The sequence below is a fragment of the Megascapheus bottae genome, chromosome 31 (assembly GCF_031878675.1).
Source record: "Megascapheus bottae isolate mThoBot1 chromosome 31, mThoBot2.hap1, whole genome shotgun sequence".
NCBI lineage: Eukaryota > Metazoa > Chordata > Mammalia > Rodentia > Geomyidae > Megascapheus > Megascapheus bottae.
This window is the reverse complement of record NC_143539.1, coordinates 11,420,206-11,432,058: the sequence shown is the minus strand read 5'-3', so window position 1 is coordinate 11,432,058 and position 11,853 is coordinate 11,420,206. Positions and strand designations below refer to the sequence as shown.

The 11,853-nt window shown below is 52.3% G+C and overlaps 1 protein-coding gene across 1 annotated transcript; it reads right to left on the bottom strand.

Moving 5' to 3' along the window:
- Nucleotides 1–7,093: 7,093 nt before the first annotated feature.
- LOC150044036 (protein C19orf12) lies at nt 7,094–11,323 on the bottom strand. The gene is made up of 3 exons (XM_090322089.1): nt 11,218–11,323; nt 9,366–9,535; nt 7,094–7,427 (listed from the first exon to the last, which is right to left on the bottom strand). Exons 2-3 carry the CDS (start codon nt 9,523–9,525, stop codon nt 7,162–7,164), a joined length of 426 nt encoding a protein of 141 aa, XP_090178215.1. The 5' UTR covers nt 9,526–9,535; nt 11,218–11,323; the 3' UTR covers nt 7,094–7,161.
- Between the last annotated feature and the right edge of the window lie 530 nt (nt 11,324–11,853).

Sequence of the window (11,853 nt, the reverse complement as noted above, 5' to 3'; positions counted from 1 at the left end):
AGCCAGAAGTGGAAGTATGGCTCAAGTGGTAGAGCACTACCCTAGCGTGGGAAAGCTAAGAGAAAGCACCCAGGCCATGAGTTCAAGCCCCAATGCCAGCCCACACACACACACACACACACACACACACACACACACACACACACACCACCATTACCCCTTCCTTCCTTTTATTTCTTTATTCTTTTCTTTTCTGTGCCATTACGCAGGCTGCACCTGCACACTGTCCCTGAGTTTTTATTTATTTTTATTTTTTTTGCTCAAAGCTAGTTAATGCTCTGCCCCTTGAGCCACAGCACCACTTGTATGTTTTTGTGGTTAACTGGAGCTAAGAGTCTCACAGCCTTTCCTGTCCCAGCTGGCTTCAAACTGTGATCCTCAAATCTCAGCCTACGGATTAGCTAGGATGACAAGCGTGATCACCACTGCCCAGCTTGATGGCACTTTAGAAAAGATTGTTTTGTGTCCCTCTTTCTTTCCTTCTGGCCTTTGGTTGGAGCCTGAAGGGAAAATTTGTGAGAGGAAGCAGGTACAGCCAAACCTGCAGCTATGAAAGGATTCCATGGCAGTCAGCTCACAGACAATAAATACTGATGCTGGGCACAGGTTGAGCGAGGGAAGGGGTGGATGCAAGTGTGCCTCAGTTTCAGATGCAGGGACCAACTGTTTTGTTCAATTGCATGTTCTAAACAATGGGACCTTCCTGCCTGCCTACCTTCCTTCCTTCCTTTCTTCTTTCCTTCCTCCATCACTCCCTCCTTCTTCCCCCGCTTCCCCCTTCCCCTATTTCTGGGTGTTTTGTGCCAGTCCTGGGACTTGAACTTTCTTTCTTTCTTTCCTTCTTTTTTTTGCCTGTCCTCGGGCTTGAACTCAGGGCCTGCACACTGTCCTTGGGCTTTTTCCTCAAGGCTAGCACTCTGCCACATGAGCCACAGCACCATTTCTGGCTTTTTCTATGTATGTGGTACTGAGGAATTGAACCCGGGTCTTCGTGCATGTTAGGCAAACAGTACATCACTAGGCCAAACTCTCAGCCCGAGACTCTTATTTCTAATTAACCACTCACAAAACAGAAGTGGATGTTGGTGGGAGTGTAAACTCGTTCAACCACTCTGGAAAACAGTATGGAAGTTCTCAAAAGACTAAACATACAGCTCTCCTATGACCCAGCAATTCCACTCCTTGGCATTTACCCAAATGTCCAGAAGCAAGGACATACTAAAGCCACTAGCACAACGATGTTCATTGCAGCACTATTTACCATACCAAAGACATGGAACCAACCCAGATGCCCCTCAGTTGATGAGTGGATCAACAAGATGTGGTATTTGTACACAATGGAATTCTATGCTGCTGTCAGAAAGAATGACATCATCCCATTTGTTAGGAAATGGAAAGACTTAGAAAAAATCATATTAAGTGAAGTAATCCAGACCCAAAGGAACATAGGCTCAATGGTCTCTCTCATTTGTAATAATTAGTACACATCTAGGACTCTCCTAGCAGAGGATTACAATAGCTCAAAACCTATGAACATAAGGCCATATAGGATGAGACTAAATTAAATGAACTCCCTAAGGCTGTATGCATCTCCAATCAATCAGCCAGCAAAAAGCTGAGAAAGTGTTGCTCAAGGATTAGAGTACCAGACTTTTGTGAAAAAGCAGAGTCAGAGCCTGAGGCCCTAAGTTCCAGCCCCAGCACAAGCACACACACACACACACACACACACACACACACACACACACACACAAATAAAAGTGTATATATTGATGTTTATTCTTTATGACCATCAGTCTCTGAAGTCTGCGAGGAGAAAGCAGGAGACCCTGGGGTCTCCGCCATCACCACCACTGCCATCATCATCATCATCATCATCATCATCATCATCATCATCATCACCATTATCATTGATAAAAGCACGGACTGAGGAGGCAGGCAGAAAAAGAACTGAGGTAACAGGGTTCAAAGTAGGGGAGCTACACTGTCCCCCCCCACACACACACACCACAGCGGGAGTCCAGACAGGCCAGATTCTTTGGGTCAGCGCCCTCTGCTCTGGAACTCAGGGTGGCTCCGCCCCTCTGTGTTCTGGGCTCTGATTGGTCGAGATTCTGCTAGGGGGCGTGTTGGGTAGGTGGACGGTGAAATGGGAGTGGTCGGGTCTAGGTGAGTGGGCGTGGCCTGTGTGGGGCGTGGCCAGGACTGGCAAGAAGAACGTGTTGGCCTGCGCTTGCCCGCAGGTTTTGGGGGCCACAATAAGGACTTGGGGTGGTAGTGCAGCTGCCAGAACTCCGGATCCCGGCTGAGTAGGTGAACCTCCTGGATAGGGGAACACGGAGCTGTCAGGGTTCCTGACTCGGGGATCCCAGGGCCTTGGACCCCGTGTCCAGCTCGTGGAGCAGTGGAGGAACTTGGGGACCCGAGTCCTCAAAGCAGGACCAGGGGATGGGGACCCAACGTTTCCCTTGTCCAGTGACAGCTGTGTGGGTGCGGAGAGGGGGTAGGAAGCTGGCTTGGTGCAGTTCTGGGGCCTCTCTCGTGGGAAGGGGTCCGCTCTGGAGATTGTCTTGGGGGTTTTCTTAGGTGCTGAAGATGGTCTGGGCTTGGGGACCCTTTTTCAGGAGCCACCTGACCCCTGGGACATTTGGAACTTGAGACTCTGGAGCCAGCCAGGCTGGGCTTCTCCCCTGTAATCCTAGCTACTCAGGAGGCTGAGATTTGAAGATGGTTCTGAAACCAGCCTGGGCAAGAAAGCCTGGGGGACCCTCATCTCCAATTAACCAGCGGCTTTTGTCAGCCACACAGACTGCTTCAAGCTGGTTTTACTGCTTGGGCAGAGGACTCCCGGCCACGAGGCCAAGCCAGGCTGTCCTGTCCCTTCCCCGGGCCAGGTCACACCCCAGATCCTGTGGACCCCACATCTCCCGTTTGTATGGAAATCCTCAGAATTGGAGGAGCGTCCTGGCCACAGCTGACCACCAGCCAAGACCTCAGCCCCCGGTGTGGGGGCCACACTGCAGTGTGGGGGGCGGAGGGGAGGGATGGGGTCACAGGTGAGGCTCCGTTCAGGCCTCAACTCATCCCTTCTCCCACAAGGTTCTGACTGCCCTCTCCAAATCCTACAACAGTGGCATCAGCCAGGGTCAAGGGTTCGAGGTCGCCAGTCACCCTCGGAGAGCCCTGGACCTTGCCTGCACACTTGGGGTGCTTGCTCACTGTGTCCTATGGGTGCTGGGCAGAGTTATCTCTGGCTAACTCTGGGAGGCCTGGCTCCCCGGGCTTCTGACATAGGGGTGACGCTGTCAGAAGAGGGTGGGGGGGGTTGGGAGGGGTGGGACTGAGGCTAAAGTCTAGATACAGCTGAGGGGGGGGTGCAACTCTCACCAGCAAGGGGCACTGTTGGCAGGTGGATGAGCAAGTTTCAGCTTTTCCTGGAGGAAGAGTCCAAGTGGTGGAAAAATTGGGGCTGGGGCCTGGAGTTTGACCTAGTGGTGGAGTGCTTGCCTAGCATGCAAGGACAGTGCCCAGGCCCCGAGTTCAAGGCCCAGGACTGGCAAAAAAAATGGGGCTGGGTAGAAAGAGGGCATAGAGGACAACAGGAGCCCCAGGCTTAGTGGGGGACAATAAATTTGCTCTTGCTTTTTGCTTGTTTGCTTCCTTTTTCTTTTTTCTTTCTTTATTTTTTTTGTTTTGTTTTTGCCATTCTTAGGGCTTGAACTCAGGGCCTGGACACTGTCCTTGGACGCTTTTTGCTCAAGGCTCTTCTGGCTTTTTCTGTGTATGTGGTTCCAGGGAATCGAACCCAGGGCTTCGTGTATGCTAGGCAGGCAAGCACTCTACCACTAGGCCACGCTCCCGGCCCCTTCCTGCTTTCTTTTTTTCTGCCAGTCCTGGTGTTTGAACTCAGGGCTTGGGCTCCTCGCGCCACCCCAGAGGGGCAGGCGGGGCGCGCTGTGGGCGCGGGGACCGGGCGCTGCGGTACCGCGCAAGGCCACGAGATGGCGCCGCCGTCTCAACAACGAATGCCCAGCCGCAGACGCCGGCCTGCAGCCCGCAGCAAGCCTCCAGGCTGGACACCCCACGGCCGGCAAGCGGGGTGGGGCGGGGGGAGAAGAGGGGGGCAGCCCGAGAGCACGTAGCCACCGCCCAAGGCCCCCCACGGCCGCGTCCGGAGCGCTCGCAGGCCTTGGGGAGGGGGTTCCCCAGGGCTGGGGGAGAGGGTGTCCTCTCCTGGTCTTGCCCCCCCCTCCCCCGATTCAGGCCCAGGTAAAACAGGGGTGCGCTGCCCACCTGGCCGGGCCCCTCTGTGTTCAGTCTCTTCCACAGCCACCCCACAGATTCTCGGGGGAGGGGGTGAACAAACGCTGTCTGGAGGGTGGACAAAGACTGGCTTCCCAGATACCTGCTGTGGATGGGGAGCAGAGCCTGGGCCTTAAACTCAGGACTGGTTAATATATATATATATATATAGAAGCCAAGCTTGGTAACACCTATTTATAAAGCCTGCCGCTTAAGAGATTACTGCAGGAGTCTGAGGCCACCCTGGCTACACAGTCAGAATCTAACAAACAAGCCTAACAAATAGAGCAGAATACCCACTGGCTCACGCTTGTCATCCAGGATACTCAGGAGGCAGAGATCTGGAGGACTGTGGTTCAAAGCCAACCCCGGACAGGAAAGTCTGAGACTTTCTTCTCCAATGAACTACCAACAAGCAGAAAGTGGAGCTGTGGATCCAGTGGGCACAAAGGCCCTGGGTTCAAGCCCCAATAGAGGCACAAATAAATATAAACAGACCAACCACCTCAACAAAAATATATTTACTGTTTTCCAATAGAAACATGTGACACATAGAAGTAATTCACGCTGGTTCAACCAAACACTCAGGAGGACACTATCTTGGAAGGCTTGCCTCTGTAGGCCTGCCTAACCAAACCAAAATCCTTGTTGAAATCAGCTGAGATAGTGCCAACCACACCCCCCCCCAAAAGCCAGTTTCTCAACTTTTTTGAGGAAAGTGAGTTGGAAACAATGTACCTCCACTGGGCATCCTGGCTCATGCCTGTAATCCCAGCCATTTGGGAGACTGAGAACTGAGGATTGAGGTTCAAAGCCAGCCTGGGCAGGAAAAGTTGGTGAGATTCTTATCTCCAATGGGGCAGCAAAAAGCTGAACACGGAAGTGTGGCTCAACTGGTACAGCTCCAGCCATGAGCAAAAAAAGTTTAGGGATAGCTCTCAAGCACAGAAGTTCAAGCCCCCATATCAGGGAGTGCACCCTTGCGTGCACGCGCGTGCACATACATACACACATACACATACACACACACGCACACCACGATTACGAATTGTACACCAAGAGACTATCCCAGTGTGAAATTAGGTTTTATTATGTGGCTCAGTCTGGCGTTGGGTAGCTGAACTCAAGTGTTCTTCTTGCCTCGGCCTCCTGAGTAGCTGGTACTACAGGCCTGTACCACGACACTTGGCCGTTATAACTGTTAACCCTAGACCCCTTGTAATTTTGTCTTTTGACACAGTAACTGTATTACAGACTGGTGAGAACACAGTGGGGGAAAGTGCTTTCAGGACACCATGGTTTTGTTTTGTTTTAATTTTTGGTGCCAGTAGTGAGGTGGAACTCAGCTCCAGGGTGCTTTCTCTCTCTCTCTCTCTCTCTCTCTCTCTCTCTCTCTCTCTCTCTCTCTCTCTCTCTCTCTCTCTCTCTCTCTCTCCAGTTCTAGGGACTGAACTCCAGCCTGACCACTGTCCTTGGGCTTTCTCCAAGCTAGAACGCTACCATTTGAGTAATAGCACCACTTTCAGCTTTTTCTATATATGTGGTACTGAGGAATCGAACCTAGGTCTTCCTGTATGCTAGGTACTCTACCACTAGGCCAAACTCCCAACCCCTTTCCTTTTTTTGTGGCTCAGTGCTGGCACTCTTCCATTTGAACCACTGAGCCACTTCTGACTGATTCACTGAAGATTGAGGGACTTTGCAACCTGGCCTGGTCTCAAAATGTGATCCTCCAATCTCAGCCTCCTGAAGAGCTGGGATTACAGGTGAGAGACACAAGCACCTGGCCTAGAAAATATAGTTTTTAAAAAGGAAATTGGGGGGCTTGGAGTTTGGCCTAGTGGTAGAGTGCTTGCCTAGCATGCACGAAGACCCAGGTTCCATTCCTTGGGACCACCTATATAGAACAAGGCTGGACATGGTGCTGTGGCTTCAGTGGTAGAGCCTTGAGAAAGCCCAAGGATCGCGCTCTGGCCCTGAGTTCAAGCCCTAGAACTGTCAAAAAAAAAAATGAAGTTGGGAATGATGGATTTATGCAGAAAGATCACACTTGAACTTGGGAATTAAAGGCCCAATATTTAAAGTGATGTTTAACCTAAATCTAGAGAAGAAAAATGAAAACTAAACAACTACCATGATTTGGGTATTTTTTTCCCCCTATGAAGAAGGCAAGGCCCTAGGAAGAGCCAAGATGGAGACAGGCAAGAATCAGCATGATTCTGGAGAGTTTTGACACTTATTATTGGTGTCACTCCAGGGGCTTGAACTCATAACCTGGACACTGTCCCTGAACTTTTTGTGCCTAAGGCTGGCATTGTACTACCTGAGCCACAGCTCCACTTCCAATTTTGGATTTTTTGTTTTGGTTGTTGTTGTTTGCTAGTTCCTTAGAGACAAGAGTCTCATGGACTTTTCTGCCCAGCCTGACCTTGAACCGCCAGATCTCAGATCTCAGCCTCTTGAGTAGCTAGGACGATAGGCACACACCATTAGCTAAAAATGTATGGAATCTCCAGTGTTCCTCCAGATCTCAGCCTCCTGAGTAGCTGGGGTGACAGGTATGAGCAGCAGCGCCTGGATAGGTTTTGCGATTCTGGAGAGAATCAACAAACCCTGTAAAAAACAAATAAATAAACAAACAAACAAAACCCAGGAAGGGGGGTGAGGTCCTGGGACAGAACCAGACATGGAAACCCAGAAGAACTGGGCAATCCTTCCTGCCCCCATGGATGTCCACGGGGCTCGTTGGGGCTCAATCCCACTGCCACACAAACCCCAGCTGGCCTCCAATACCCGGAGAATCAGCACTCAGCAACCAGGTTTTATCTGCCACCAAGCAACTTCAGATGAGACAGCTTTCTAGTCGTCATATCGAATCTCCGCCCGCAGCTCTTTGGTGACATAGTTGACCACAAGGGCCAGCAGCTGCTGCTGGAGAGCCTCGCTGCCCAGGATCAGGGTGGAGAGCTGTACTGCGTCTGTCCAGTCCAGGCTGCGCACGATGGCCGAGACCTGAGCAAACAGCTTCTGCTGCTCAGAGGGCGGTAGCTCCATCAAGATCTGTGGGACTGGCTTAAACTGCCCACTGGTCATCCAGGCTCCTAGCAGCCCCCCGACGGCGCCCCCTAGAAAACACAAAGGCCAGGAGTTGATAAGGGAGTCACCCAAGAAAAGGTTTTGTGTTTTGGTTTGCTTTTGTACCAGTCCTGAGGTCTGGCCACTGTCCCTGAGGGTTGTATGTTTGTTTCTTTCTTTTTGCTCAAGGCTGGTGCTCTATTACTTGAACCACAGTTCTACTTCTGCCTTTTGGGTAGTTCCTTAGCGAGACTTTCCCAAATTTTTCTATCCAGGCTGGCTAGGACCTGTGATTCTCTAGATCTCAGCCTCCTGAGTAGCTAGGATGATAGGTGAGCGACACTGGTGCCCAGCTTAAGAATTATAGAAGCTGGCAGTGACTCACACTTGTCATCCTCACTACTCCAGAGGCTGAGAGCTGAGGATCTGGGTTCCAGGCAGGAAAGTCTGTGGGGCTCTGAGCACCAATGAACCAGTAAAATATTGCAAGGGTAGAGCACCAGCCTTAAGGAAAATAGCTACCAAGAGAATCCAGGCCCTGGGTTCCAGCTCCAGACAGGCACCTGTGCACTCTCCCCACACACATACACAGGAGCCGCTGGCACTGGAAACAGATCTGTATCTTTACAAATGTCTAACAACTTTAAAACACCAGCAATCAGATACTGCAAGAGGCAGCCTGGCAAGAATGAATGATGCACTGCCAAAGAAAGGAACAGAAAAGAAAGGAGAACCTTCATGGAAAATTCCAGCCCCCATGACCTTATGGAAACGCTCAAGGTCAGTATTCCCCTGTGATGTGGTCTAGTGTCACAAGCCTGATGGAATGACACAGGAGAAACCCATAGACTTCCACCCAATTCCCCCTAGCACTGGTGGGTCCCGTTTAATCAAGGCCCACACATAGAATCTTTAAAACGTCTGTTCAGCTAGAAACCCGTGGCTCAAGCCTGTCATCCTAGCTACTCAGGAAGCTGAGATCTGAGGATCGAGGTCCAAAGCCAGCCAGGGCAGAACAGTCCCGGTGAAACTTTTATCTCTAATTAACCACTCAAAAACTGGGTGTGGTGCTATGGCTCAAGTGGTAGAATGTCAGCTTTGAGCAAAAAGACACTCAGGGACAGCAACCATGCCCTGAGTTCAAGCCCCACAACTGACAGGCTGAATTGGAACTGGGATCCTCAGCTCTGAGCCTCTTGAGTAGCTAGGATGACAGTCTTGAGCCCCCAGCCTCTGGCGAGGGTTCAACTCTGTGTACTAAGTCTTTAAGAGAACATGAAAATTTGATTTACACGAGCACTTTAAGGCCAAAAAGTAAAACCTTTTTAAATATCTCCAGAAATAGCTGGGTGCTATATATAATAGCTATTCAGGAGGCTGAGATCTGAGGATCACAGTTCAAAGCCATCCTATGCACTAAAGTCCATAAGACTCTTATCTCCAATTAACCACTAGAAAAGTGGAAGTAGCGCTCTATGGCTTAAGGGCTAGGGTGGTAGCCTTGAGCTGAAGAGCTCAAGGACAGTGTCTAGCCCCAGAGTTCAAGTCCCATGACCTACAAAAAATAAAATCTCCAGGAATACCAACCTGCAAAATCCTCACTCTCTGGAGAAAAGTTCCTGTGGTTCCTGAGTCAGATGCCATTGTCACCCAAGATCCAGGGTGGGGAAAGGGGGGCCCATGGAAGTAGTGTGTACCCAGGAATGTCTTCTATTTCTCTTTTGTGCCTCTCCTGGGGCTTGAACTCAGAGCATGGGTGCTGTTCCTAAGCTTTTTTGCTCAAGACTGGTGTTCTACCACTTGAGCCACAGATCCACTTCTGGCTATTTGTTGCTTCAATGGAGGTAAGAGAATCACAGATTTTTCTGCCCAGGCTGGCTTTGAACCCCTAGCATTTACAAGTATAAGTCACTGGTGCTAGGCTGCAAAGGCTTTTTTTTTAACACCACCACACCAGACAGCTGGGTCTGTGAAATAGTCACACTTACCAACAGCTAATCCTGGGGGCCCACCAACCAAGCCACCAACAAAGGCCACCGCCCCTGTGACCAAAGCACCCTTCCCAGAATGCTTCACGGCAGCCTGCATTTTCCTTTCCTCAGAGAGGGAGCAGAGCAGCTGCATGACATCTTGGACTGCGATGGTCATGTTGATCAACCTAGGAGAAAAGTACAAGGGAGAAAATGCAAATGAGCTTGGACAGGGCTTCCAGAGAGTGGAGGGCGGGACTCCATCCTTTCCCTGCATACAGATGCAGCTCAGCCCTAGGCATGAGAGCACAGTGCATCATGGGAAATGTCCACGAATGGGGCCACAGTGAGGCAATTCACCAAGAGAAGCCACAGACAGGAGAGAGGCTTTCTCTGCCTTCTGATTAATTTCTGACTTCTGAAAGATTATAGACCAACCTTGGGCCATTCTCTTACACCAGAGGTCCTTCCTTCCTTGTTTGCTTGCTTGTTTCAAGCCCCACAATTGACATAAAAAGAAAAAAAGGGAGCCTTCCTTCCTTTCTTTTTGTGCTGGTGGTAGAACTTGAACTCAGGGCCTCACATTCCCCCAAGGCTCTTTTGTTCAAGGATGTGCTCTACTACTCAAGCCACATCTCCACTTCTGGCTTTTCAGTGAGCCCTTGGATTCTCAGGCATTGTTTTCTGGCCTCAAACCTATGATCCTCAGATCTCTGCCTCCTGGGCAGCTGGGATTTCAGGCATCAGCCACAGCTCCTGGCCTTGCCTCTCCATCGGCTCCAGCAGCCTTCAGCCTATGCCAGGCCTGGCTGATAGCATCAAGTCCCAGCTGTGTCTAGAGCAGGGAGGAATTCTTGGGACTTGCCTATTGTGGGGGCCCCAGGCAGATAAATGATGACAAGGATATTCTTGGAAGAATGGAGTCAAGTTGGATGGAGAGAGAGCAACAGGAGGAGTGAGGTCGTTGCAGGATCTCCGCAGGTAACTGAGGACCTAATGAAGGATTTGGTACCAAAGCACACCACTGGGTTTCTTGAGCAACTGCTACAGCTGTTCCATTTGGACATTGGAGTTAGAGACAAGATGAGCCACGAATATAATTAAAAGGAATCAAAGAGGTGGGCACGTGGGTCTCATGACTGTAATCATAGCTACTCAGGAGGCTGAGATCTAAGGATTGCAGTTCAAAGCCAGACCGGGCACAAAAGACCAGAAGACTCTTTTTTCCTTTTTTTTTTTTCTTTTTTCGTCGGTCATGGGGCTTGAACTCTGGCCGCTGTCCCTGAAGCTCTTCAGCTCAAGTCTAGCCCTCTACCACTTGAGCCACAGCACCACTTCTGGGTTCTGGTCTCACAGCCTTTTGTGCCCCAGCTGGCTTTGAACCTCGATCCTCAGATCTCAGCCTCTTGAACAGCTGGACTACAAGCGTAAGCCACGCGTGCCGGGCACACACCTTTCCTTTCTTCCCTGGTTCCTTCTCCACCTCCCCTCCCCCTTCTCCCTTTTTTCCCCAGGACTATCAGAGAAGCTCACTATGAAATGAGTTTGATCACCACGGTGCTCCCTACACACACATCACGAATCAACGGAACTGGGTGGTTTTTGAAGACAGTGTCGCTGGGGCGGGCTCTCCCGGACCTGCGTGAGCCAAGGGGACAGACAGACGTCACCAAGGCCACCCGGCTGGGGGCCACGCAGGCTGCCCTCCGCCGGTGCCGTGAGCCACAGCGACGCGGCTGGCCGGCGGCTGGTGAACCGGCGCGGGGCGTCCTCTGCCCCGGCGGGGCTGGCGGGGCCGCCGACGCCCCAGACCGCACACGCCCGCCCGGCCCCGGGGACGCCCCGCCCCGCCCCGGGGACGCCCCGGTACCTGCTCTCCCGGCAGCCTCGGCGCCGAGCTCGTGGGGAACCTGCGTCGGCGGGACCGCGATCCCCGATCCCCAGCCCCCGATCCCGGATCCCGGATCCCGGATCCCGGATCCGCGGCCGAGACGCGCACGCCCCGCCCCCCGCCTTCCGGCTCCGGTGCCTTCCGGGTCGGGCGCGGGCCGCGGGTCCCTGGGCCCCCACCCCCCGCACCCCCTCCCGGGCACCCCGCGTCGGGGCGGGATCTGGGGCCGAAGCTCCTCCCCGATTGCTAGGCCAGGGCGTAGAGCTGGGGTCTTCAGACCTCCCCACCCCGACGCCCTCCGCCGCGCGCAGGAACCAGCTCCAAGCTGGAAGATGTTTCCAGAAGCTTTCCCAAGGACCATGGCTGGCGCTGAACTTTTCAAGCAAGCAGGGTTTTGATCAAGGCGATGGCGGCTGCGAGGAGGGGGGCGGGGAATGCCCAAGGCCACCCCGCCAGGAAGGGACCCCACGCCCCTCCAGCCCCCGGGCGTGGCCCAGGGCACCCAAAAGTGATTAGGAGCCCAAGGTTGAGCCTGTGGCTCAGGCCTGTAATTCCACCTAATGAGGAGGCTGAGATCGGGAGGATCACAGTTCAAAGCCACCCCCGGGCAGGAAA